Source organism: Camelina sativa, chromosome 2 (genome assembly GCF_000633955.1).
Source record: "Camelina sativa cultivar DH55 chromosome 2, Cs, whole genome shotgun sequence".
Classification (NCBI taxonomy): domain Eukaryota; kingdom Viridiplantae; phylum Streptophyta; class Magnoliopsida; order Brassicales; family Brassicaceae; genus Camelina; species Camelina sativa.
The window spans coordinates 2,189,604-2,215,643 of NC_025686.1; the positions used below are offsets into that span (position 1 = coordinate 2,189,604).

Sequence of the window (26,040 nt, forward strand, 5' to 3'; positions counted from 1 at the left end):
TCTTATCAATAATGAGATTAAGCATCCGTACTAATGACCCCTTTTGTTTAATTGCGAAAACAGATTCATGGTAGATGAAACTCCAATCAGAGTCCACAAGAATCTTGAAGATAAAGGTATCCCATTTGCTAAAGACCAAGCAATGGGAGTATACAGCTCGATTTGGAATGCAGATGATTGGGCTACTCAAGGAGGACTTGTCAAAACTGATTGGAGTCACGCTCCTTTCGTTGCTTCTTACAAAGAATTCCAAATCGATGCTTGTGAGATTCCGATGACTTCTGATCTAAGCAAGTGTAACGGAGACCAGAAGTTTTGGTGGGATGAGCCAACTGTGTCTGAGCTAAGCCTTCATCAGAATCATCAGCTTATTTGGGTTCGAGCTAATCATATGATTTATGATTATTGTTATGATGCTACTAGGTTTCCTGTTACTCCTCTTGAGTGCCAACACCATCGTCATTTGTAGTTTAGTCTAGTAAGAAATTTGGATCAAGAGAACGAACATGTTGTGGCTCTTTGATGATTCTGTTGTTATGTATAAATAATCAATTTTCTATTGATTTCGATGAATCTTTAATTTGGTCTTTTTAACAGAACTTGCGAGATTTGTGGAAACTAACTCTACGCACTTATCGTTATAGTTACGATATTAAGGGTTTGGTTTGTTTTGAATGTTTCAAACCCTAATTACGAACCATAAACAAAAATGCAAAAGCTTTGATTAAGAAACACTCTTTTTAACAATGGAGACAAGATCTGTGAAGCGGAGGAAGAAGAAGAGAGAAGAAGCAAATGTACAAGAGATTATCAAAGTAGATAGAATCAGTGACCTTCCTGATTCTCTCCTTCATCAGATTCTGCTTCTGCTTCCTCTTATATCCGCAGCGAAGACAAGCTCACTTTCGAAAAGATGGAGATCTCTCTTCCTCTCATTGCCTGATCTTGATTTCACCACCATTAGCGACCTTGGCAAACCAAAATCTTTCTCTTCTAACTCCATTTACAAAGTGCTATCTCTTCGTAACCACCGTGATTCCAATAACAATCTTAGATCACTTCGTTTTCGTGCTACCGTCACATTCACAAGTCTCAATTCCTTGATTCGTTTAGCTGTTACTCATCAGGTTCAAGATCTTGACATTGAAGTCACTACAAAGGACTACTTTAACTTCCCTCGTTGGATTGTGACCTCTCAAGATTTAAGAGCTTTGAGTCTGAAATCAGCTTACCCTGGTTTTAGATTACCTACATCATCATCAATCCTTGGAGGGTTTCAAAAACTTACTTCACTCTCTTTATCTCTTTTGATTCTAGACAACCAACCTCGTCTCTCAGATTTCTTCACTGATCCAAGCTTTCCTCTTTTAGAGAAACTAACCCTTGAAAGTTGCTTTGGACTCAAGGAACTTAAGGTTAGTTGCCGTCTTCTCCAAGAGTTTTCTTTAAAGAACTCTTTACAGCTTGAGGGCTTAGAGGTTTCGTGTAGTAAGCTTCAGAAACTAAAGGTTGTGAATTGCTTCCTAACATACTCAGAAAAGAGCTTTGTGAAGATCAACACACCGAATCTCAAAACTTTCCTTTGGAATTTAAACGCAGTCACTACTAGTTTTCATTTCTTGGACAAGTTGGTTTGTCTGAGAAAAGCTTTCGTTAAAGTGTTTTGGCTTCATCAACATCTCAATTCACAGACACAGAGCTTATTTACTCTCTTGTCAGGTCTCTGTAATTCCTATAAACTACAACTTGGAAACCAATCCGTAGAGGTATATATAAATACACACTTGCACATACTTACACCTTTTTCTTCTGCAGTTTGCTCTTTTGCTTCACATTTTTACTACTGTTGTGACAGATTTTGTCAAGCAAGAAGGGACTATTAAAGAATCATCTTCTACCGTTTCACAACATGAGATCCTTGGAACTGCAAACGCATTTCAACAGACACAATGTTCAAACACTGTCATGTCTGTTCAAGAGCTGTCCACTGCTAAATATACTTATCCTCAAAATCATTAATGACCAAACAAGTGAAAGAAGGGTAGGTATTGAAAGAAAGAAAGCTTCCTTTAGTCTATCTCGGTTTTAAACAGAATTGTCTCTGATGTTGCTTATGTTTTCAGCAATGGAATAAGGATTTGTGGGATAGGTCTAACTCAGAGATTCAGTACTGGGAGTCTCAAACCTATGAATTGGAATCTTTCTTGAACCACTTGGAATTTGTGGAGATTCACGGATTCTTAGAGTGTGAGAACGAAATGAGCCTCGCAATGTTTCTGTTGAGACATGGAAAGGCTTTGATCAAGATGACTCTTCGATCTAGTTACCTCTGTAGAGACTCTCTCCGGAGACAAATGTTAAGGTCACAGCTAACGGGATTCTCCATGGCTTCTTCTAAAGCCAAAATCTCATTCCAATGACAGTTTCTGCATAATCTATGTTTCAGGACTCAGTTCATTAGCTATTACAGTTTTTTTTTTCTATTGAAATCTTATGCTTATTGACAAGAAATACAAAAAAAAAAGTAGCTACTGGCTCAAATGAATGTTTAGAGCTATTATTATCTTCCATCTTCAAGAGTTATGGTCAGCTCATTTTCAGAGCAAGTTTCTGGCTTGATTTATGAAGAAGCTTTGCTTGATGAAGGGCAACGTCTAAGGACAAAAGCCGGTGGTCTTGGATTTGGAAGAGTAGCAGCTTCGCTGCTTCCGAGCATGAAAACAACATTTGACATTGAAGGACGCTCACTAGGATCTTCTTGTACACAAAGCAGTCCTACGTTCAAGCACTTTAGGAATTCCTCGGTTTGGCATGTTTCTTGTAAAGCATGATCCAATAACTCAATCCCTCTTTCTGCTTTCCAGAGATCCCACGCCTGCACAATTATATATGTGTTTCTCGGTCAAGTTTTTAAACAAGTAATGTGCATAACAAGTTATAAACCTCAGATCAGATCTCTCACATGGCCTAGAAGGCTTAAAGATTTCTCAGGTTCATAAAACCCGGTGTTACGCTTCCCGCTGATAGTTTCAATCACAACCACGCCGAAACTAAATACGTCTGATTTGAATGAGAAGAGACCTTCTAGAGCATACTCTGGAGACATGTATCCACTGCGATACAAAGACACCAAAAAGTTTTAAATAAATGCCAAAGAATGGACTGTCAAGGCTAATTGACGTGTTAAGAACTTACTAGGTTCTAACAACTCGATTAGTATTGGCTGAAGTTTCACTGCCTCCAAATATTCTAGCCAAACCAAAGTCAGAAATCTTGGGATTCATGTCCTCATCTAACAGAATGTTGCTTGTTTTCAGATCCCTGTGGATGATTCTCAGTCTAGAGTCTTGATGTAGATAAAGAAGTCCCCGGGCGATTCCTAAAATGATATTATACCGCATTTTCCAATCTAATCGCTGGCACTGCTTCCGGTCTGACCAAGAAGATCTTTTGTATTAAGAACTGAACTGAAGAATAAGTTATTAAAGAAGAGACAAAAAGGCTATCTGCTTACCAAAAATGAAGAAGTCTAAGCTCTTGTGTGGCATGTATTCATACAGTAACAGTTTTTCTTCTCCAGCAACACAGTAACCAAGAAGTCGAACAAGATTCCGGTGTTGGAGCTTGGCAATCAAAACCACTTCATTCTTGAATTCCTCCAGTCCTTGACCGGAGCAGCGAGATAGCCTCTTCACGGCAATCTCTTGATCTCCAGGAAACATGCCCTGAGTCACACAAGCCACAAATATATTAAGTATCTACTACTAAAGAGACTAAAATTAAAATCAGATCAAAAGATGAAAAACACATTTCAACCTTATAAACCGGTCCAAACCCTCCTTGGCCTAGCTTGTTTGCATTTGAGAAGTTGGATGTTGCAAATAGAATGGTCTCGAGCTCAAAAGAAGGAACATCTATGCCTTGACTATCATCTTGTTTGAACCTTCCCGATTCAATCAAATCTTTGATATGTCTCTCACTATCACATAAATGAACTCCTCTTGGTATGCTTCCTAGTTCCTTGTTTACTTTTCTTCTTTGTAAGTACACATAAGAAGCAGTGCTTGACAGAACAACCAGAATGGCTGCACTTGTAAAAGTCACCACAACGATCAAAACCACCGGTGTTTTAGCTTCCCCGTCTCTTCCACGAGCTCGTTCTACATGAGAGCCTTCATTTAAAAAACTGATACATCTTTCCACTACAATTTTGAAATGAGTTTTGTCGTCATAACTTTACCTTGCGTGCAGTTTAGACTGAATCCATCCCACTTAAAATCATGATTGCAGAAGCACCGCTTCTTCCCGTCTCCAGATTTACTGCAAGATGAATTAGGCCAGTCTTTACAGTCTTTAGATAAAGAACAAGTTGGCTCAAGCGGAGGATCCCAACGAATCTCAAGTTCAGTTCCACCAGTAACCATGTCTGCATTGCACTTCCCCGTGAGATGAAAAGGCGAAGATAGCTTTAACTCTGATATTCTCCCCATATGATTTTCAGTAGTACTGCAGTTTACTACTGCATCTTTTATTTTGATTAAGAATCTGTGAGTATCCGGATTAATACTTGTAACATTGTATGAGCTGTTAGATCCTTTGAAAATGACTTGACCAGTCGACATATTGCAGTTGAAACTAAGGTAGCTACTGTCGCCACATTCAGGAGCCGTGCTCAAAGGATAAGGAATAATATTTGTGCCACAGGTCACACAATCTCTACTGGTCGACTCTGCAGAATTTAACCATCAACAGTTATATATCCTAATGCATTTTGAAAAGCATTTTCATATGTTTTGAAAACAATAGAGATTGTTTACCTATATCGGGAACTGCGACGCGAATGAATACGTTGCGGCTACCTAAATAGCCTTCCTTGAGGTTGTTGAGATCTTCCAACCAAATCCAGCACTTGGTATTGCTTTGAAGTGTATCAACTTCCTCATATGAGTAAGCTTGGCATTGACAATTGTTCAAACACTCTGCTCTGCATTCTTTTTCATTATGTGCATCGAATTGTGAATCAGGACTTCCTACTTCAACCACACTCAGATTCAAGAACATGTCTCCCACCATAACACCTTCTTTACCACATATCCTTGACTCTCTGGAACATCCACCAGAAAAATCTCCCTTGACCCATTTCTCAAGGAAATTAGGCCTAAAACCTGGCAAACACTTGCACATTTCCTCGTTCTTGCTGTTACAGCTACCGAAATTTCCACAAGCATTGTAGACAATACATTCATCTCTAGGCTCAGCCCAAATCTGTGCCCAGAACTTTCCTCCGTCTAAGCTGAAGTACTGAGCTTGACCAGTGGAGCTCATGGTAAACCTTGTATTGGTATACAAAGATGTAAAGAGAGGAGGCACAGAGGCATTGTGCACAGTCACAGTCTCTGTGAAATTGGAAAGAAAGTAAGAAATTGCATAAGGCATCTCGTCGGCTCCTATGAATTTACCTGATATTCCGGATTTCCAGTATCTCATTGATCTTTTCCAAATGATGAACTGCTTGTCTTCTTCTTGATCCATCTCAAAGGTGAAATTTCCAGGTGATGGATCGTTGAAGCTCCTCCATGATGATAAAGTCATGTTTTCATCCATGCTCATCCCTGGGAGAAACGTATCGGTAGGATTCTGAAAACTTTGCCAAACCACATTTGCTTCATCTCCATCTCTCATCAACACAAGATTACCATTATCCATCAGCTTTACCGTTCTTTGAACAGAGACTGGGGAAGGTTGAACATTGGTGTCCCAATACACTCTTCCCTTTGAATCAGTAACTTCAAGATTTCCATCTTTAGAGATAGTGAAAATGCCGGAATGGCCAAGAACCGGAGATTCACGATTTGCAACCCAGACAACAGTCAGTGGATGTAAATCGTAGAACCAAATTCCTAAGTACCTTCTTTCATTGGAGCTTCCATTAGGAGTGAAGAACCCAAGCTCGAATCTCTGACCAGCTGAAACAAGAGTGTCTCCGTGGCTGTCATTGATCAATGTTGAACCTTTGAACAATGTTGTGAAGTCTTGAACTGCAACAAAGCAATCTAATCGACAAACATGCAGCAAAAACAGATAGAAGTAGACAGAAAAACTCATCCTCTGACCAGTACTGACCATGTCTTATTCATCTGGTATCTCCATTATGTCTTCTTAAGAACCCAAAATGCCTCCAAAGAAGAAAAGAAAAAGGTTTGCCTCAACGTCAACGAAAGACCCACCTGAAAAGTAAATATGTGGAACGCAGCTAATCATGTGTTTTAAGATGTTTCCAAGAAAAAACAGAACAAGTCTCACTTGAGCATCTGAACCAAAAGCCATATAAAAGTAGTAGTTACTACTTTAAGCTCACTTAGCCACTGTATGTAGATACACATGTGATCAATTCACGCAGTGTGCCAACTTTTTCGGCGATGGATCTATAAATAGTTAAAAAGGATCCAACTTTTTTTTGTATTGTTTTACAGTAAAGACAAAGAAGGTACCTAAAGGTGAATTATTGGAAAAAGGGGACAATGGTGCTGAAGAAGTCAATCTTTTGTCCCTTATTGGTGCTTTTGAAAGAGTGGAGATTGACCCTGCCAACTTTCTTCCGGAACTTTTTGAGAGATTCGAGGAGTTTTGACAAACACAGGACTCTTGTCTTTGATAAAAAAATGTATTGATTCAAAACGCGTACAAGATAGCTTCAGCTCTGATTAAACAAAGAGAGTTGTAACCAGGTCACTATGAGACATTACTGTTCAAAGTAGATTCACAAACATTAATCGGGTTTCACACTGAAACAACTTTGTCCTGTGCCTTGTTTGTTTATTCCTCTGGATGTTACATAGAGGTTATAGTAGTTTCAAGTTCCTAGATGAAATCCCTTCGTTCACAGATATTGTGTATAACCTTCTTCTTTATGAGAGTTGGATCGGTTCACCACAGAGATTCTCTAACTCCTCTTCCAGGAGTTTATGCAACTTTGCTTCAGTTCGCCGGTAAATCCACGCATTAGCATCACGGTCCCAATCGAATCTAGAAGGCCCACTGCACCAAAACAATACAAAAACAAGGAAGAATAAAGATAAACATCAATGTGAATCTAAGATGAACATCAATGTGAATCTAAGATGAACATCAATGTGAATCTAAGATGTTGCTGCACAAAGCCAAGAGCATCAATATAAAGTCATACACAGTTTCATTTCTCCACAGATTACAAATACAATAACCAGAAGATACAGCAGAACATGATGATCCAGATGTGAAATTCCATTTAGACATCTAAAGTTAGCAGCTTTCAAGAGGAAAGCAAGAATCAATCTTCACCTGTGAGGTAAAGATTGATGTGCAAGCAAAAAGCCAAGAGAAACAAATAATATAAATTCATAAAAGGTTTCATTTCTCCACAGATTATGAGTATACAATAACCAAAGATACAGCAGAACATGATGATCCAGATGCCAAATTCCATTTAGACATCTAAAGTTAGCAACTTTCAAGAGGAAAAGCAAGAATCAGTCTTTACCTCACAGGTGAAGACATCCAGATTTGTCGATTTGGAGTTTGCTTATTCAGCACATATGTGCCTAACGATCCAAGCTTAAGGGTAAGAACTTCATTCTATAGGAAAACATCAAAACAACTGACTTTAATAAGCACACATGGACTTCAAAACTAGGAACAAGATCTTAAATGCTTAAAAAGAGTTTATCTTTACCCCATAGTCAATGTCGAAACCATCAATCTGAACATCATCACCATAATCCTGAACCACAATCATGTAAGTATACACATAGTATAAGCTACAGCAAGAAGGTCATTTACAGTAAAGGCTCCAGCTTTATTTTAAATACCTCAATTTTCGCAAGAAGGTCATTTATAGTGAAGTTAGCTAATTTGTGAAACTCATCCTCCTGCAAAACCGAACTGTTTTCTTCTTCCCGTTTGTTACAAAAATTTTCATGAAATTAGCGAAATCAGATTCAAAAAATGAGGAATTTAAAGTACCTGTAATCGACAGAAGCAGGACCTTGAGAAGAGGAGAAGCTTCTTGTAGTTGAATAATCATTGCGGATTCGAGATCCTATTCGCCCGAAGGAATCCAACGGCTTTAAGGAATCTTGAATCAGATTGCTTGAAAATCTTACGCCATTGCTACGGAGAAGGGTTGGAGAAAGCTTGAGAAACCTCGGCAATTTTCGTAGAAACCTTGAAGCTGTAGCCATGGCTGCTTCCGTCCCAACAAAAAAAAAAAAAAACATTCGACGCCTCTCTCTTCTTCTTATTCTTTCCTTGTCCAATTTAGGCCCATTAAGGCCCAAATTGTCGTCCTCTCTTACTCTACATACCCGTATCAAGTCGTTCTCGTTCCGGTTTACCAGAATCAGTCCGGTTTACTGAAATCAGTCCGGTTTTGTAAAGAGACTTGTCTGCAAAGATGAGTTTTTCTTTTCTTCTTCTTCTCCTCGAATGAGAAAATCAGAATTTTGAAGAAAGAAAATAAAAATCTGGTTTTTAAGGGTTGATTAGGTTTTGTTCAATCTCTGGGAATTCTCAATTTGACTTATGAACTCAGGTATAATTTCGTTTCTTCATCTTCTTTCAATTGTTTTCTTCTTGTTTCCTGCGAGTTTACGTGAGAGAATAGTTTTTAAATGATCCCCGAGTTCGTTAAATTACAATGCAGCTCCCATGGCATTGGAAAGTTTGAGCCTTTTTGTTTTTTAAATGATGGTGTTTATATTATCAAAGCTAAGAAATTTCGAAGCTTTCGTTCGTTTTGATTGGGTTTAGAGGTGTATTTTGGCTGATATGAGAGAAGAAAGGTCATAATTGCTGAAAATTAAACCCCTTTTTTATGTGAAACTTGTGTAGATTTTGTTACCTCAATTGCCAAACTACTTACAGCATTTCTGGAAACACAAAGCATTATTCAATTGTGTCCATGCGTTACATATCTTTGGTTGTTTGATAGAGAAAGGAAGGTGTCCAAGTTTCACCATTTTTAAATGTGCTCTTTCTTGACAGATTCAGGCGAGGCACCCGCTGATGGGGATAAAGCGTCTACAGAAAACAGCAAAAAACGGAAGCTTAAGACTCCTATCCAAGTTATGACGCTGGAGAATTTCTACAATGGTAATTTATGGCTTTGTTATTTGCATATGTTCCTTTATGCCAAGGTTTATATATGTGCTTTACATGTGTGTGATTTGTTTTTTGTTCTACAGAGCATAAGTATCCAACGGAAGAAATGAAGGGTAAGTTGGCAGAGGAAATAGGATTAACTGAGAAGCAAGTTTCTGGTTGGTTCTGTCATAGAAGGTTAAAAGACAAACGTTCTGTGAAAGAAGATGGGACCAACATCGGGAGCCAAGATAGGTCAAGCATTGTTCTTCAGGATCGTGGAAGCGGGCTTCGACAGGATTCATGTGGTAGCACTAAGCAAACGGATTATTGGAACACGAAACCTAGGGAAGTTGAAAGTCAAAGGCTTTATGGGGGATCTTACATGGGAAATGCTGATGGTGAAGATAGTACATCTTCTGAACGTAGCTCATCATTACACAAGAATCTTGTCTCTAGCAAAGATGGAATCCGCGATGTGGAAAGTTCTAGATATGTTACGCATAATGACGTTATCCAGCATCCTCATGTTATGAGAAGCTATGAGTATAAGAAGCCTTCGGGATACTTGAAAGTGAAGAGAGCGAGTGAGAATGTTTCTATCACAGCTGTAAAGAGACAATTAGGAAGACAATACCAAGAGGATGGTCCACCTCTGGGGATTCAATTTGATCCTCTTCCTCCTGGTGCATTTGAGCCTCAAACTAATGCTATAGTTCAAGGTGAGTCATGATAAAATCTTTCAACTTTACCTTAGATCTTTTGGTTAATGATGTTATGAGTATTGAGTGAGTGCTTCAGAAAAAGCTAAAATCATCTTCTTCGTGTGTCAGATTGTGAATGCCTTTACCCATGTCCAGTCGGATTTGATTGCTTTTTCTATCAACTGTTTTGTCAGAGCCAATCTATGTTGGGAATCAAAGACGGCCTCACCCTCCACATTTACTTGGAACGAGGAAGAGCTTTAATCCTGGTCCTGTAAGTGAACTTTTAGAAGCTTTCTTCTTATATATTACACACCCATAGAGATAAGAAACTAGAATATAAATCTGCCTTCACATTCTCTGAGGTATTAATATTGTATTCTAATACTTTTCTGTATCTCTCTATAGAGCTATGAGTTAACTCGTAAACTGAAGATGCATTCGCCAGATCCAGATTCGGAGGAGGAGGAGGAGGATGATGACAACATAATGATTGGAATGGAGCCTGGTCTAAGAGACAGAAAGAGTCTTGGGGAACCAAGACTGAAATCCCCTTCTCCCAGTTTCTATAATACTGTCCCTAACCACAAACCCTTTCAAGAGACATTCAATGGTTCACCACGAGAACTCCCGGTAACTAACAACAAGAAGGGTCGAATAAGCTCCAAAAGTTGGGCTGAAGGTTCGAGAAACAATATGATTGCCAACTTCGATAATCTTCCTGGAAACAATATTAAAACCAATCAAACTCATAATTACGATAAAAAGATTTTCAACGGTGGACACAAGACCGGATATCTAACTAAATCTTCAAAGCTGTTGCCTCCGAGTAGAAGCCGATCCCCTGACTCTATAGATAGAGGTCCATCTTCTGTGATGGTAAATATTTCTCTAAGAGTTCCATGTCTATTAGGCTCCTTTTATGCCCTTTTTATGGAAATATGAGTTGTGTGTTTGTGTGATATCTCTTTCTAAAGGCGGGAAAGTTTCACGGAGAGAGGAATCAAACGATTACACATAGAGAGAAATTGCATTCGACTGATGAACCGCTGGTGAGTTTGATGGTTAAACTATTTAACGAAGTGTGAAGGCTCTGCCAAGTTCTTGGTCTGACTTTTTTAAACACTTGTTAATAGGTTACAAAGCGAGTGAAAGATGGCTATCTTCAGCAAGATTATGCACCAAAATCATCATACAGCGAGATTCTAGAAAGAGAAGGCCAGATAAATGGGTTAGTAAAACCATTGTAAATGCATTTTTGTTGTCCCAAAGAGAGATCAGATTGGCTTATTATATATACCCTACTTTTATATCTTTGTAGGTCTGGCGTGGAATTGGCCTCTAGTTTAAGTGGGGACGATGATGAGACAGACGAATCTAGTAGCTCTTCTATGGATTGAGTTTAAGGTACAAAAGCGAAGATTAGGAGATTCCGGTTTGTATAGATATATGATGAAACCGGTTTAGGATGTGAAAAGAAAAAGTTACATGGTGTAATTTGGTAAAAGAAAAGTTAGAGCTCCCTTCATTTTGGTAACTAATATATATGGTCCCCAAAGAGAGAACACAGCGTGACCAGCATTGAGCAGTAATCTAATGGCCGTTACCTGTTTGACAGGATTGATCGAGTTTGTGTATTACAAAATAAACAAAAGCAAGGCCCATTTATTATTTTAAAAAGCTCAAATTAGGCCCAAAATATTTTTTGATAAGCCGGTTTAGAAGGACTATTAAGAATAAAAAATAAAAACGAGTGACTAGGAGTTTTTCGTCACATGAGAAAAAATCAGAGCCGTTGACTAGTTTTGTGGGTGTTACAATTTTTTGATTCGGCCAAAAAAGGTTCCTTTTTAGGGTTAGCGTAGCTTTGCCTCAAAGTTTGAAGATAATAACTTTTTTTTTGTTTTGGTTTCTCTGCAAAAACTGATTTTGAATCTTTTCGCTTAATCAATCAATCAATCCTCTCTCAATCCGTTTCCTCTGTGGTGAGAATCTCTTTCTTCTTCTTCTTCTTCGTCTCTCTCTCTGTCTGTCTCTATCTATCCCGATTCCACTGTTCTCCGATTCTGTGTGTATGTTCTGACGACGGTTACGTATCTGATGCTATATTTATCACTCGTTCGTGTTTCGTTATTGCGGATTTTCTTGTTGTTCTGTGAACTTGTTGACCTTAATTTCGTGCAACGGTTGTTGATTTGATTTTTGTCGGTATGTCTTAAAAAGTTGATCTTTATGTATAATATGTTTTTCCTTTTTCTTTGCTCTATAACCTTTTTGTTCCAACATCGTGTTTTGTAATCTGAATTGCAAGATCTTAGCTTTGTGTTAAAAAAATTTGATCTTTTTTTGTTTCATCAGGTGGGTGACGTAACTCTAATTGGGGAATTCAAAAGGAGTGGGCTTTCTTAAGCTCGAAAACAATTGTTCTTCACTCTGGCCGCTTCTGCAAAGACGTGTGCTTCTCGCACCTCTGCGCAGGTGTGGGGTGGCCTTGAAGTGGTGACTTCACTCTCTCTTCCAAGGATTTCTCTAGCATCAATCATTTGGAGACTCCGTCGTGTTTCTGAGGGTCTTACCCTTGATTACGGCTAACGTTACTACGCCCGCCCACATGAACCTCTAAAAGCTTACAGCAACCTTCTCTTATTTGTGCCAAAAAAAATAAAAAAAAGAAAAAACATAACTTGATCTTTTTTGTTCTAGTTGTGGTTGTAAATTAAAGAACGGTTTTTTTTGTGGTTTGGTTTTGGTTTTTTTTTTGTTTGTGTTGGTTTTAACGGGTGATGTAGTTCGATGTTATTAAGTTTGACACAATGGTCAGGTTTTCATGCTTCAACGCTCACATCAACCGCCATAAACCTAAGGTAAGTTGTAGCATCGTCGCCTTTTTGTCTTTAGAACGGTTGTATTACATTCTCAGGACAAGATTGCTTTGTTCGATAAGAGAAAGCTAATCTGTTCCTATGTTCTGGTGATGCAGAAATCTGTTGAAGGGTTTTCAGAACGACTGATCAGAGAAGATGGGTCTAAATCGAAAGGACTGAGCTCAATCTTATTTGGGAGAAACATTGCTTCTGCTAGTGAAAACAGCAAGCCAGCTGCTGGTTCTGCTGCTGTTGAGCGTGTTTGGAAATCTGAGGAAATTAAGCCCAGTGGCATTCTTGAGCATGAGATTGGGGCACAGCAGGTACAGCAACTAAAAAAGAGTCAGTCTCATGGAAATGAACTATACTTGGATGGGAGGGATGCCACAGAGAATGGAACAGATGATGGAACTGATCGGATTACTTCTCCGAATTCTCTTGAACAACAGTCTCATGAGGCAGGGAGCAGCAAGCGTGTAGAAGGAAGTCCTAATTTGCATGAGAAAGCTCCTCCAGCTTCAGTTTCTGCTTACCAGGGTTCCAATCAAGCACTCAATGGATCTATCTTCTCGGTTGGAGATCTTCATCATACTGATAAAGACAGCCGTCAGCTCGATGATACCTCCTTATATGGTGAGCAGATGGACAACTCAAACAGCCAAACACCTCATGGTTCACCTTTGATGGTGAGGTCGAACTCAATGCCTAATATTGCTGACTCTGCGTCAGAGAAATCTTCAGCTTTCAAATATTCTTCTCATCACTCTAGATCCTCCGATGACCTCCGAGCTCTAGAAATGCGCCAAACAGATAAATCTGTCCATGAGACTGATGAAGAGGTTAAGCAAGAGCAAGAGCAAGATCGGGACTATGATATGCATAAATCTGGAGATGACAACAACAAGGAAAATCTCAGGGAAGATGGATATGATGATGCATATGATTATTCTTCTTTGGCTAAAGATTGGATAGTACCACCTACAGATGAGCTAAATTTAACGAAGTTCCTTGAAGGAGAGACATCAAACCAGCAAGCAGAATATCCAGTAAAGGATTCTAAGTTCAAGCGTATTGAGGATTGGGTCAATGACCTGCAGCATGTAAACTTGTCTGAGGAAGCTGATGAGATAACAGGGTATGACGATGAGTTGCCAAGAGAAGCTGTCGTGTTGAATGAGCCGGCAACAGCATCTGCTAAAGTAGATGCCATCAAGTTAACTCCTGGAATGGAAGCTGCGAAAAAGTATATATCCTCTCTAAGTGCATCTGCAACCACAGCCCAGCTAGTTAGTCATGGCCTGGTTGTGATACCATTCCTCAGTGCATTTGTTGGTCTGAGAGTTCTCAATCTCTCAGGAAATGCAATAGGTAGCTATATTTTCCCCTTTTGCTAATCTTCTTCACACACTGATTTTTTTTATAATTTTGTTGCTTCTATTTTACTGATCTCAATACATTTTCCAGTTAGGATAACCGCTGGTGCTCTTCCTCGAGGACTACATGCATTGAATTTGTCGAAGAACAGCATCTCGGTGATTGAGGGCCTTCGTGAACTCACTCGGCTTCGAGTATTAGATTTGAGTTACAACCGTATACTGAGACTTGGTCATGGTATGGCCTGGACCTTTGCTCATCTACATTCTCTACTTATCTGCTTTTATATGAAAACCATGTTTGATGTATAATGTATTTCACTTTTCTTTCCTCTTTGTTGACTTAGGTCTGGCTTCTTGTTCCTCTCTGAAGGAACTATACCTAGCTGGGAACAAAATCAGCGAAATTGAGGGTCTTCATCGCCTCTTGAAGTTGACGGTCTTGGATTTACGCTTTAATAAGTTTTCAACCACCAAGTGTCTTGGTCAGCTGGCTGCAAATTACAGTTCTCTTCAGGCTATAAGCTTGGAAGGTAACCCTGCACAGAAGAATGTTGGTGATGAACAGCTGAGAAAATACCTTTTGGGGCTCCTTCCAAATTTGGTATACTATAACAGACAAGGCACTAAAGATGCTCGTCTCGGTACGAGCTCTCATCAGCTGGACCGAGGTCTCAGGTCAGAGCTCAAAAACAGTAGCCGGAAGAGTAGCCATGGTGCATCCAGTTCTCACAAACCTGGATCCTCCACAGCTCGTAAATCATCAGCTTTGCCAAAAAGGTCAAAGGAGAGAAGCAGCCGTCTACCACCTGTGGGACACAAAGTATCTCCAGCTGCTTACGAGAGTTATTATCACGTTGCTACTGGCGATAGATTGTCTAGTCTGAGGTCTGATCTCTCTATGCGAAGAAGTCGAAGTGAAGGAACTCTCGGACCTATCTGATCACTTGGACCGTATATGGATCTGTTGTTCTCTTCCGTTGGCTGCGATTTCCTTTGCTGAGGTAAACAATGAAGATGCTATATATACATATATAATATCTTCTTCCCTTTTATGTCATCATCTTCAGCTTTGTGTTTTGTTGTTGTTGTGCATTATCAATTTTACATCAGAAGCTTTTGATTCTTTCTTTTAGCTTCTCAATAAATGTCTGAAATTGGAAACCATGTTATACATTCTTTACAGCACTGTCTGAGATATATTGCAAACAGACTTTTGTGAATCTGTCGTCTCTTTGAGAAAAAATCTTGAACGTGTTGTTATGTCTAGCAGAAAGTCCAATCGGTTTTCGGTACAATTTTGGGTTTGGGTAAACCGGATGGTCATCTCTAATGTTGGAATTTGTTTCTACTAATGGGCTTGACTTGTTCTTATATGGGTTAGTAGTAATATGGGAGGGATTGATTTACACAGTAGGGGAGCAAAAGCAATTGAATGATTTGAAAGACTGTAAAAAAAAGTGGTCCAGAGGGGGTATCATATTGCCTGCCTGCGTGCCTGCAACAGAGATACTGGCAACTGGATCCATATAACTCGGATAACGAAGTCTCATAAGACAAAATCTTATTCCTGTGTAGTAAATTGAATCCTACATTTTTCACTCGTGACCACCATTATTCAATATATAGATTGATATAACATAAACCATAGGTTATATATACTAGACAAGAACAATATTTATTGATTATTCCTCTCACCCCCACCCCAAGTGAAACAACTTTTTACTCCAACAAACCAAAACTGTAAAATACAGAACATGATATAGATTAAGTAGTAGACAGGTAGATAGATAACTACTACAGATTTGATTATTTTGAGTTTTGTGTGTGTTTTGTGGTCCAAAGGAACAAGAAATGGAACGGAACCCGAGATTTCGTCTTTGATCATTCATCACTACTCTCTCTTGTCTTCCCATGGCTTATTATGAATGAAGCAGAAGATGAAGGATGGAGAAAGGAAAGAAGCAAGTGTCGTTTTCATATAGGGGACCAGAAGAAGTGGTTCGTTTTTTAAGTAGCCAAGTGATATTGAATCATCTGGGGTTATGTTTGACCATAAACCGCCTTTTTCAGCTTAACATCGACGAGTAATACTACTAGTCTTCCTCCTCTTAGGTGAGGAAGCTATGATTGTGATGCTCTTATCGCTTTCACAGCTCGAGAATTGCTGATCAAGCACATTTACTGCTGTCTCATTGCTTCCTTCGTTTTCTTCAACTATATGATCTCTCTCTTGTATTGCTTTGTAACACTCCATTAACTCATCCTGCAAAACATGTTTAATGCCTCGCTCAGCATCGACATGAGATCATTTTTTTTACTTTCGGTAAATAACTTTAATTACCTTATTTACATATGTGCATTGGCAGATTCTGTTACTGAAACATGGAAACTGTAGAGGACAGAGCTGGAAAGAAGCAAAGAGAAGTGCTGCCCCTGCAACCACCGATGGTTTAAACTCGAGGAATCTTATATCTGCATTGTTTTTTTCAAACAAGAGTTTTAGACACATTCATGAGAGACGTGATTTGTGACTGAAGAAAACAGTCAGTTTAGTTTATACCTTGTTGAAGATTGAAAGTGAGATCAATGGCTTGAGATTTGAGGGAATGTTTTGTTACTAAAGAATCTTCTTCTTTGAGCTCAAAGAGACTGATGAAAAAGGCGAAAAAGGAGAAAGGAGTAACAGAGCGCATTCTCCATTTAAGAGCTCCTAAAACGACATTCTCCATTCTCTCTATCATCTGAGCATAAAAAAACTCACCTTCTTCCACCTGAAAAAATTCACAGTGAGACACAAAAAAAAAAACATTCACAATGTAAAAGATTCTTCAGTCTTTTTAAAAGTTACCGGAAGATGAGAAACAGACATGTCTGGCTTCCTCATTTTGGCAGACAAAGAGACACAAGAAAGAGAGATAAGCTTGAGAATCCAGGGCTTTGGTTGCTGTTTTTAACATATAATAAAGAAACATGTTTAAGTCAAATTCTAAGATGACACAGATTCTGTCGGAAGATACTGTTTTTTGTTTACCGGCATATCTTCACTAGACAAGAACCTATCTAGATAATTCACAGCAAGATACGTCAGAGATGGGTCGTCGAATTTTCTTGAATACTGCGATTCATTTTTCCAAATAAAGTTTAGTTTTTTTCAGAAAATTACAGAGTAAAGTTAGAATCTTGAGAAGAAAGAACCTGAATGATTGAAGAAATGGAGTGGTTTCGATTAGAGAGAAGAAAAGCAGAGGACTTGAGGGTATGGAAGTAATGAGAAGAAGGCATGTGTTGAAACTCGACGAGGAACAAAGAGTGTGGTAAAGTTTCATCGTCTGTGTCGTCGTCGTTTGATGAGTTACTGTGGTGAGAAGAATGTGAGAGCGGGTGCTCAAGATGAAACTCCATTTTTGAATCTATTTTGATTTGATGATGAGTCTCTCAAGCTTCCTCCTTTATTGTGTTAGAAGAAGAAGAAGAAGAAGAAGAAGATGAACCAGAGAGAGACAGAGAGACAATTAAAAGAGAGAAGTTGTCTTTATTGCGACTCAGAGAGAGAGAGATGGTTTTGGTCTTTTGAGGGATATTTTACTCATTTATTTATTATCATCACTTCGGGTAATTAACTTATGATATTATTATGATTATGGTCTCTTTATAATTATTCGATTTTTTTTCTCATTAATAAGAGTTAGTAGATTCTAACAAAGATAAATTTAAATCTTTTTCAACTTAAAGTAGATTCTTCTTTCTAGGTTTTATTATAGATTAAAAAAACTTATCAAAAATTATCTGTATTAATATTATCTGTTTGCATTATAACCATATACTACATATGCAAGTTTTAGAAAACAAAAAATGTTTTAAAAATATATTTTTTAAGTTTTATATGCTTTTTTATAAGTTAATGATGATAAATCATAAACTTCAAAAAGAAAATTGAATATTAGTAATTTAGAGTTATAAAACAATTGTAAATCTCAAAAGTTACTTTGGGGGTGTATTTTCAACTTGACGTTTAAAGTTATTCGTGTAAAATTTAAAAATCCTATGTCATTGAATCATGATTTTAAAAAGTTTCATAAAATCCACGGTTATTGAACTAATAATTTAAAATTTATCTTAAAATCCACTATTATTCAAAACAGTTTGTGGGTTTAAACTTTAATAATTTTTAGGGATTTTGGGAGATGATTCTTTAGTTAAAAATACAGAAATCCAAATTTCATGGTTTTAGATGGGATTTGAAAGTTTTTTACAATAAATCATATCAACTTCCCTAAAATCATCAAAATTATTTAAAATCTCATAAAAACTAAAATCCATCAGATTGAATATACACCTCTAAAAGTCATGTGGGTGTGGAAGTTTCAGAGACCTAGTTATTTATAGAATTATAAAGCAATTTTAAATATAGCTACATTTTATTAAAGTTTAAATCATCTATATATATATATATATAGTTTAGAACATGATGCACATAGCTTATTTTCTATGAATTTAGTAAATACCAAACCTTATATCTTCCAAATGAATGATTCTTAATCTAATGTCCTAAAGTTCTATTGTAAGTTTACTTGTAATTTTTTCTTTCTTCACAACATTTTACCGCTTGACGTTGTCATTACTCATTAATAGAGCTTATGTACATACTACATAGTAGGTGTATAGTTTTATTCATAAAAAACCCCATTAAAAGATTCGTCACTTTAGAATCTCAGTTAAAAACATTGATTAACTTTTGAAATCTAAGTCTTTGTTTTTTTTAATCGTCATATAGTCTCATACATTGTTAATTAGGTTGTGACAGCTTGTTTTTTTCCTTGTCCTTAAGTCTTTGTACTAACCTTTTGTTAGGTTTTGAATTTCCCAACATATATATTAATCGATTAAATTTTCAAGTCAATAACGAAAAAAATTGAGAAGTCAATGAACAAACTGCCATGTGAAAAGGCCACTTGAACAACTTTGTTTTTTTTTTTTTACTTTTATCTTTTACTGTCTATTTGTAGACGAGATAACAATGAAAACATTGGAATATATTTGAAAATCTAGATGTGAACGAAATGAAAAAGAAAGCATTGACTGACCTAACAAACATACATACATGTAAGGAGGAAAAAAAAAGCTGGTAACGTAAGATAAAAAAGCTTATTAGTTTTGGCTTTTGGGAGTATTATTAGCTAGTAAACAACAGAAAATTATTGTATTATGATACTAATATATTAAAAAAATCTTTTAACAACATGCATTTACAAGTTTTAAATCCGGTTGATGATGATACACTTGTAGTTTTAGCTTAGGAAATTGCAAAAGAATTAAGAAGAGTTAATTATTGAATGAAATTAGTGAAGATTCAAAGAGTATAACACCCAAAATCTCAAGGGCCACATGTACTTTGTTTGAACTTTAATAGTATGATACTTCTTTGCTTTGTTTTTATTTTCTTACTTTCCGATCCATACATTACACAATAATGCAACTGCAAATTAAACAATAATGGAAGAAAGTAACAATAAGGATCATAGTCTCTTTGAATTGTTTGTACGTAATTAACCTAGCTAGATCAGAATGGATTACACTGGATACTCTTTGTTTTAAAACCACTTCCCTATTTCATTGGTGATTTTCTATTTTGTGATGATTAATTGGTTCGTACGTAGCTACCAAAAACAAAACAAAAAAAGTCTAAGCAACAGAGAAGTACACCCATCCCAAACATATATATCGACAACAATAAAGATACGAAATACAATTTTAATTCCCTGCTAAAATGTGTGGAACAGAGTGAGATGCAAAGACCAAATCATCATGACATTACGTTACAAAGTTTTCAATTACATGACTAGTTAATGTATATGTTATCCAATTAATATATATGCTAGTATTACATTTCGACTAATACGTGTCAATAATAAGTTGATTATCATTGGAAACCTTTCTGTAGATTAGAGAGATTTGCATTGACCGGTCATCTAATAGCCACAAGGATTCATCATGATCAACACAAGAAAGGTTTAAACTAAGAAAACCTTAATGATATACTATGTTGCAACTTGCACGAGTTTCTAATCTCTCTCTATGTATGTAGTTACCAAATGTATAAAGAAGAGAGGTGGTTTGTTTATTGTAATATGAATGATTGAATCCGATGAGTTTTGTAATTTCCCGTGGAATCCAAAGCTTCGACATACATACATATAGTAAAGATTATATGTTGATAACGGAGATTGCAAGTAACTGATAGTTAATTGTGAAATTGACTAATGGAGAGGGGGTTGATAAATTCAAGATTATTAGTTTATCTTTTGTCGTTAACAACTTTGATTATTATCTATTTTAGACATAATCCGTGGATTTATGTATAGTTTTCTCTCTAAACTTCGTATGACTCAAAACTGCAATAGTATATACTTGTGTCATGTGTGTGTACATATAATTATAAAGCATGGGAGGTGCTTTTTCCTTTTAATTTACCCATTTAATAATTTGAAACATAACGAAAGATAAAAAGGAGAGCAGACGAATATTTAGGAGAAGCCTCAGTGACTTTATGAGCTCAGTTCTTTGCCTTGGGGTGCCTTGCTTCAACATTGCGCCATCTTTTTATATATATATGGTTTTTATGTTTATACTATTATTCATCTTTCTATATATGCATAATATCATATCATAGGTAAACTATTTCCAAGTATACTAATTGTAGCAGGATATATAAATTTCAAATATTCCGAACTAGGATATGAATATGAGTAGTTTCATCTCAAATCCAAATGATAAATACCTTAAAATTTTATAAAATTTGTGATGATCCATTAATATGTGTCTAGTATATCTTGCAATTTGTCTTATGATTTTTTTTTATATATATAAAGTATGCACACCAAAGAAATAATGTTTCATAGAAAGGAAATAAATTACAAAAATAAAGATTAATTCTAAAATTTGATGCTTATGCTTATGGAATACAAGGGGCATGCTTTTTAGTAAGCTTTTCATATAATCCTACTATATTAAAAAAAAAATTCTTTAAGGTATACTCTAATCCAGGAAAACCATGAGAGAAGACTTAATGCAGAATAAAATCAAATTTTACCTATTACTTAGTGAAATGCTATGTACCATAAATTAGTGTCAATATGTGAACTAAGTCCAAGTAAAAACTATAAAATCTAAGTAAAACTATAAAAAATCTAAATTATGATACAATCTTACTTTAAATAAGGTCTGCGTCTGAGATACGATGCATTGTTGGAAAGAGGACAAGAAAGATAGAATGCATTGGATAAAGGGAAAGCCTCAAAGCACTCCGCAATTAAAATTTTCATTTTCATTTCTTTAAAAGTTTTGTATGTATAACACATTACTGTATTCCTTTTCCGTGAAAAAACTATTTAAAAAGAACATTCGAATGCTATGCTTTTTTAAACCATTACCAAAATAGAGCCGACCAAAAAAGTCATTATTAACCATTTTAATTGGTATAAAACGAATTTTCAATAAAAAAAAAAAAAAACGAATTTTCAATAGTATTACTTTACAAATTTATTTTGTCCGATTGTTTGTTATATAGTATCAGTTATGTCGATCATTTTAAAAGCACTAGTCTCGTACACTTTTGTTTGTATGTAATAAACGCAATAGCTATATGCAAGTTTTATTTTTGCAGCCATTAACTCTAAATCATATGAATAGAAAAGATAACATTTTTTCCAATAATTTTTTCATAAATATTAAACCGGTATTATTAGGATGCATGCATTTATTATATTGGACCTAAACCCGAGACTTTAAACATAATAAATGGGTCAAAAAGCTTATGAATGTTTTTCTCCATAATACATTTCCATCATCTTGCTATGAGAACTTGAGAACTATACGTGTATATATTATACATGATATATTTGCATGTAAGTACGAACTTTGTGATCATCAAAAGACACTATAATCTTATAAATATATGATTAAATTTGAAATATAAACATTGGACTATTAAATCTAATACTCCTAGTAGCTAGTGAAAGATTCAAGGCAAGAATTGCACCGGATCGATATGAGGAGATTTTCATATTTTACGTACCTAATAATTAATAATGTGAAACTGATTAGGCGATTCACAAAGAAAATAATGTATTGGGGGATCATCTATTTGAAATGAACTAAGGAATAAACAAAACGAAAAGAGAGAAAGCAAAGAGACACACATGCAAGCACGTGATGAGTGCATGTCTCGCAGAGTCTCACGCCATGCACAACATTTCATCATATCATCTTAATTTGCTTCGTTGACTCCCTTCCCTCTGTCTCTCTCTTTACCTTTTCCCTCTTGTTTAATCAAATACTCCTACAGTACTACTAATACTACATATATCTTTTAAATTTCATATGGGCTGATGCCCACTAAAGATAAAATTATACCTAGGTCTATTTTACATAACTTAGAAATTGTAAGAACTAGATGAGTACATGTGTATACACTCAAACATCTTTTATGTTTTCCATCTGAAGTGTAGATATATTACCCTTTACAAGCAACCTTGCAATATGGCAATGGCTAAGGCTAAGATATGTAAACAAGAACATATTGGTTAAACAAGAGAAATATATTCTGCTATGTAAAGTAACAATACCCAAGCCATGACGCAAGAACCATGCACATCCTCCTAGACTGTTATGTTGAGTTTATGAAACAATACATTTGATCACTAATTCAATTCCGGAGGCTTGGGTAGATAGAGAAACCATTGAGAATATAGGCCCTAATAGATAGCTGCTAATAACCCATTAAGTTTCTCTATTGGGCCGTTAAAAGCCCATTAACAAGCACCATTATCAAGAAATCCAAAATCTGAAAGGATGTGGCTATGTGGAAGCAGAGGCTGGCGCGTGCCTTATCTGCTTCTCTCTCTTCAGTGGTCTTAAATCTCTCTGTGTGATCCCACTTGTCATCCTCCTCCACAACATCAAAACCTCCGGACCGAAACCCTTTTATCATTTTTTTGCCTAAAGCTTTCGATGAATACATCAATGGCGTCCTCCTCCCTTTCCCCTGCTACTCAGGTTCATTCTTTTGATCATTCAAATCGAAACAATCGGGAGAATTTACGAGTTTTAGAGTGATGGGTTTTTAAAAGATTTGTTTTTTTTTTTGGGGTGCAGCTTGGTTCGAGCAGAAGCGCTTTGATGGCGGCGATGTCGCGTGGGTTGTACGTGAAGCCAACGAAGACGAATCATCAAATGGTAAAAAAGGAGAAGACTGGGTTGAGAATTGCTTGTCAAGCGTCGAGTATTCCAGCAGACAGAGTTCCAGATATGGAAAAGAGAAAGCTTTTGAATCTTCTTCTTGTTGGAGCTCTTTCTCTCCCTACTGGCTATATGCTTGTCCCTTACGGTTCCTTCTTTGTTCCTCCTGGGTGAGTTCACCACTTTTACTCTGTTCCTCGATTTTGTTTAGGATGAGTCTTTGTTATTATGTTTTGTTTTGGTAAAGTTTACATTTTTGCTCTTTCTTAAGAGTATATATATATATATCTTTTGAAGATTGACTGCATTGGGTTCAAAATCTAGGCTCTTTGTATAGTGGTGAAGTTTGAATTTGCTTTTGTATGTTGCTAGCTTTTGGTTCAATCCAATATGTAGCTATGAATCACTGGATGGCTTCTTTGGTGTTACTGAGATGTCAGGGCAATGAAGTTTTATAGAGAGTTTCTTTTAATTCATTGTTTTTGATTCCAATCTCTACGTTTCTTTGAAAAATGTAGTACCGGAGGTGGGGGTGGTGGTACTCCAGCCAAGGATGCACTTGGTAACGATGTACTTGCAACGGAATGGCTTAAGACTCATGGTCCCGGTGATAGAACCCTCACCCAAGGATTGAAGGTAAAAAGAAGTCCATTAGTACTATAAGAAGATGAACAGGATATTTAGCCTTACTTGAAACACTGCTTCATGATCTTAGTAAAAGTTATTGCATCTCAATGGGTGTGGATTTTATGATGTTTTAGGGAGATCCGACTTACCTAGTTGTGGAGAACGACAAGACTCTAGCAACATACGGTATCAATGCAGTGTGCACTCATCTTGGATGTGTTGTCCCATGGAACAAAGCTGAGAACAAGTTTCTATGTCCTTGCCATGGTTCCCAATACAACGCCCAAGGCAGAGTCGTTAGAGGTCCAGCGCCATTGGTCAGTCAAATGAATTACATTTCTCTCTTTCTGCGTATCTCTAAAATGAACCTTCTAAACTAAACTTATTTTCATGGAGCAGTCGCTAGCGTTGGCTCACGCTGACATAGATGATACTGGGAAGGTTCTTTTTGTTCCATGGGTGGAAACTGACTTTAGGACCGGTGATGCTCCATGGTGGTCTTAAGTCAAGACTCTTCAACGATCTTCAACAAGAGAAGAAGAAAGATTTGGTCTTTTTGTGTAAGACTTGTTCGGATGTTCTTATAATGTAAAAGCTGTCTGTAATCATACATTTCTTGGCATTACTCTGTGAATTCTTGCCTCTTATATGAAATATTATGTTCAGTCACTTCCCCAAGTTTCTTGTTTAATATCACTTTTTCTTTTTTATTCAAACTGTCAAACATATTACACTTATATCAATACTACTGGGAACACCACGGAATTCTAATTCTAATCCAAAGAATCATCTGACGGAATGATGCTATCATCCTTGTACATCCTGCAATGTTAATTAGAATGTTAATTCAAGAACAGTAACTATTCTAACAAGTGCCGAAGGGCATAAAAATTTACCGCAAATAAACATATGAAGCTACAACAGGGACAAGAGCAATCAAAATTAGGCATCGTCATAGGTTGGCTACCAGAAGCAACGAGGAAAAACTCAGTTCTTATGATTGATTGCTACTACAAGGAAATCAAGAAGTCAAATGGAAATACGTAAAGTACGTACTTTGACTTATGAACATCACCCTTCCCATATGCCTTCTGAAACTCATTTTGAACCTGAAAAACAATTCAACAGAATAAGATCATTACGAGAATAAATAAATATGGACTAATCCAGTAAAGAACATAGCAATCCCACCTGAAGGGCCATAACACCGCTAGCAAATAGTGTTATTGGATGAGCTCTGGAAGGCAGATCATCTATAGCTTTGTAAACATAATCTGCAACGTATACATTGCAACTCTAAACAGTGTTTTAACTAGTTTCTCAGTCTTCACCCACCTGAACCAGTACAGCAAAATCAGTTAGTCTGTTTGAATTGTAAAGACAATTTCAAGAAGCCTTAAGAGTACAGTGACAGAACCACACACTCATTTTGACGTCAAAGTAAGAAGACTTGAGATCTTGGAGAGCCTGCATAACACAGAATGTCTCGCTGCCACCTGAAAACCCAAAAGGAAGGTATAAGATTAACTAAGACAACAGGGTAATCACTAAATTTCCACGATGATAAGTACAAACACCAAGGCTCTTCTTGAGAACCTTCTCTCACACCAAGCCTCTTCTTGAGAGCCTTATCATCGTGGAAATTTCCCAGGCTTGCAGCAGCATCTTTAGTGTTCTTAGTGTAGAATTTAGGTGTCGAACTGACTTGGTTTTATTAACTTATGAACTTTGGTATAAATACAAGAGACCCCTTTAAACAGGATAAGGCTAAGACTCCTAAAAATATACAACTCGTCCTTTTCACAAGGAGATTGGGACTTATCACAAACAATACGGACTTATCCCGTAATACTTTGTCTTTTGTCATGGACTTCTTCTATGCCTTGACGCTGTAGAGGAAACTGAAGCTGAAGATGGAGATGCTACGGTACGGTTCTCTACATAAACAAGGATCAAAAAGAGGATTTTAGTATACAATTAATGCCTTAACAAATTTAGTGAAGCAATCAATCCTAATACAGAAGCATACATATCACTTAAGAATCTATCAATCACCTTCCACATTTAGATTCAAATTAAAAGAAGAGAAAGAAGCAAGACAGATACCTTATTCCT

At 36.8% G+C, this 26,040-nt stretch overlaps 8 protein-coding genes across 9 annotated transcripts; 5 read left to right on the top strand and 3 right to left on the bottom strand.

Annotated features, from left to right (window-relative positions):
* Positions 26 to 583, top strand: LOC104715026 (xyloglucan endotransglucosylase/hydrolase protein 9-like). The gene has a single exon (XM_010432486.2). It carries the CDS (start codon positions 68 to 70, stop codon positions 467 to 469), a length of 402 nt encoding a protein of 133 aa, XP_010430788.1. The 5' UTR covers positions 26 to 67; the 3' UTR covers positions 470 to 583.
* Positions 668 to 2,496, top strand: LOC104715043 (putative F-box/FBD/LRR-repeat protein At4g03220). Its single transcript, XM_010432497.2, has 3 exons — positions 668 to 1,766; positions 1,856 to 2,041; positions 2,124 to 2,496. Exons 1-3 carry the CDS (start codon positions 747 to 749, stop codon positions 2,418 to 2,420), a joined length of 1,503 nt encoding a protein of 500 aa, XP_010430799.1. The 5' UTR covers positions 668 to 746; the 3' UTR covers positions 2,421 to 2,496.
* LOC104715038 (G-type lectin S-receptor-like serine/threonine-protein kinase At4g03230) lies at positions 2,390 to 6,461 on the bottom strand. The gene is made up of 7 exons (XM_019233582.1): positions 4,818 to 6,461; positions 4,241 to 4,729; positions 3,817 to 4,160; positions 3,515 to 3,725; positions 3,196 to 3,433; positions 2,963 to 3,113; positions 2,390 to 2,875 (listed from the first exon to the last, which is right to left on the bottom strand). Exons 1-7 carry the CDS (start codon positions 6,124 to 6,126, stop codon positions 2,621 to 2,623), a joined length of 2,997 nt encoding a protein of 998 aa, XP_019089127.1. The 5' UTR covers positions 6,127 to 6,461; the 3' UTR covers positions 2,390 to 2,620.
* LOC104715034 (frataxin, mitochondrial) lies at positions 6,646 to 8,251 on the bottom strand. Its single transcript, XM_010432490.2, has 5 exons — positions 8,002 to 8,251; positions 7,848 to 7,920; positions 7,712 to 7,759; positions 7,520 to 7,614; positions 6,646 to 7,038 (listed from the first exon to the last, which is right to left on the bottom strand). The coding sequence occupies exons 1-5, from the start codon at positions 8,217 to 8,219 to the stop codon at positions 6,909 to 6,911; spliced, it is 564 nt and encodes a 187-aa protein (XP_010430792.1). The 5' UTR covers positions 8,220 to 8,251; the 3' UTR covers positions 6,646 to 6,908.
* On the top strand, positions 8,370 to 11,434 carry LOC104715048. The gene is made up of 8 exons (XM_010432501.2): positions 8,370 to 8,569; positions 9,022 to 9,129; positions 9,222 to 9,839; positions 10,016 to 10,095; positions 10,230 to 10,700; positions 10,799 to 10,873; positions 10,958 to 11,052; positions 11,143 to 11,434. Exons 1-8 carry the CDS (start codon positions 8,560 to 8,562, stop codon positions 11,219 to 11,221), a joined length of 1,536 nt encoding a protein of 511 aa, XP_010430803.1. The 5' UTR covers positions 8,370 to 8,559; the 3' UTR covers positions 11,222 to 11,434.
* Positions 11,621 to 15,281, top strand: LOC104715052. 2 transcript variants are annotated; one of them, XM_010432511.2, is made up of 5 exons: positions 11,621 to 12,029; positions 12,180 to 12,685; positions 12,802 to 14,053; positions 14,150 to 14,296; positions 14,406 to 15,281. In XM_010432511.2, the coding sequence occupies exons 2-5, from the start codon at positions 12,635 to 12,637 to the stop codon at positions 14,999 to 15,001; spliced, it is 2,046 nt and encodes a 681-aa protein (XP_010430813.1). In that variant the 5' UTR covers positions 11,621 to 12,029; positions 12,180 to 12,634; the 3' UTR covers positions 15,002 to 15,281. The 2 variants fall into 2 exon arrangements, with proteins under 2 accessions (XP_010430813.1, XP_010430808.1); XM_010432506.1 differs by having other exon boundaries at positions 11,621 to 11,806.
* On the bottom strand, positions 16,002 to 17,594 carry LOC104715062 (putative cyclin-D6-1). The gene is made up of 6 exons (XM_010432517.2): positions 17,257 to 17,594; positions 17,093 to 17,176; positions 16,910 to 17,005; positions 16,622 to 16,832; positions 16,403 to 16,533; positions 16,002 to 16,324 (listed from the first exon to the last, which is right to left on the bottom strand). The coding sequence occupies exons 1-6, from the start codon at positions 17,461 to 17,463 to the stop codon at positions 16,133 to 16,135; spliced, it is 921 nt and encodes a 306-aa protein (XP_010430819.1). The 5' UTR covers positions 17,464 to 17,594; the 3' UTR covers positions 16,002 to 16,132.
* Positions 22,949 to 24,594, top strand: LOC104715172 (cytochrome b6-f complex iron-sulfur subunit, chloroplastic-like). The gene is made up of 5 exons (XM_010432610.2): positions 22,949 to 23,115; positions 23,215 to 23,468; positions 23,817 to 23,934; positions 24,060 to 24,242; positions 24,325 to 24,594. The coding sequence occupies exons 1-5, from the start codon at positions 23,071 to 23,073 to the stop codon at positions 24,427 to 24,429; spliced, it is 705 nt and encodes a 234-aa protein (XP_010430912.1). The 5' UTR covers positions 22,949 to 23,070; the 3' UTR covers positions 24,430 to 24,594.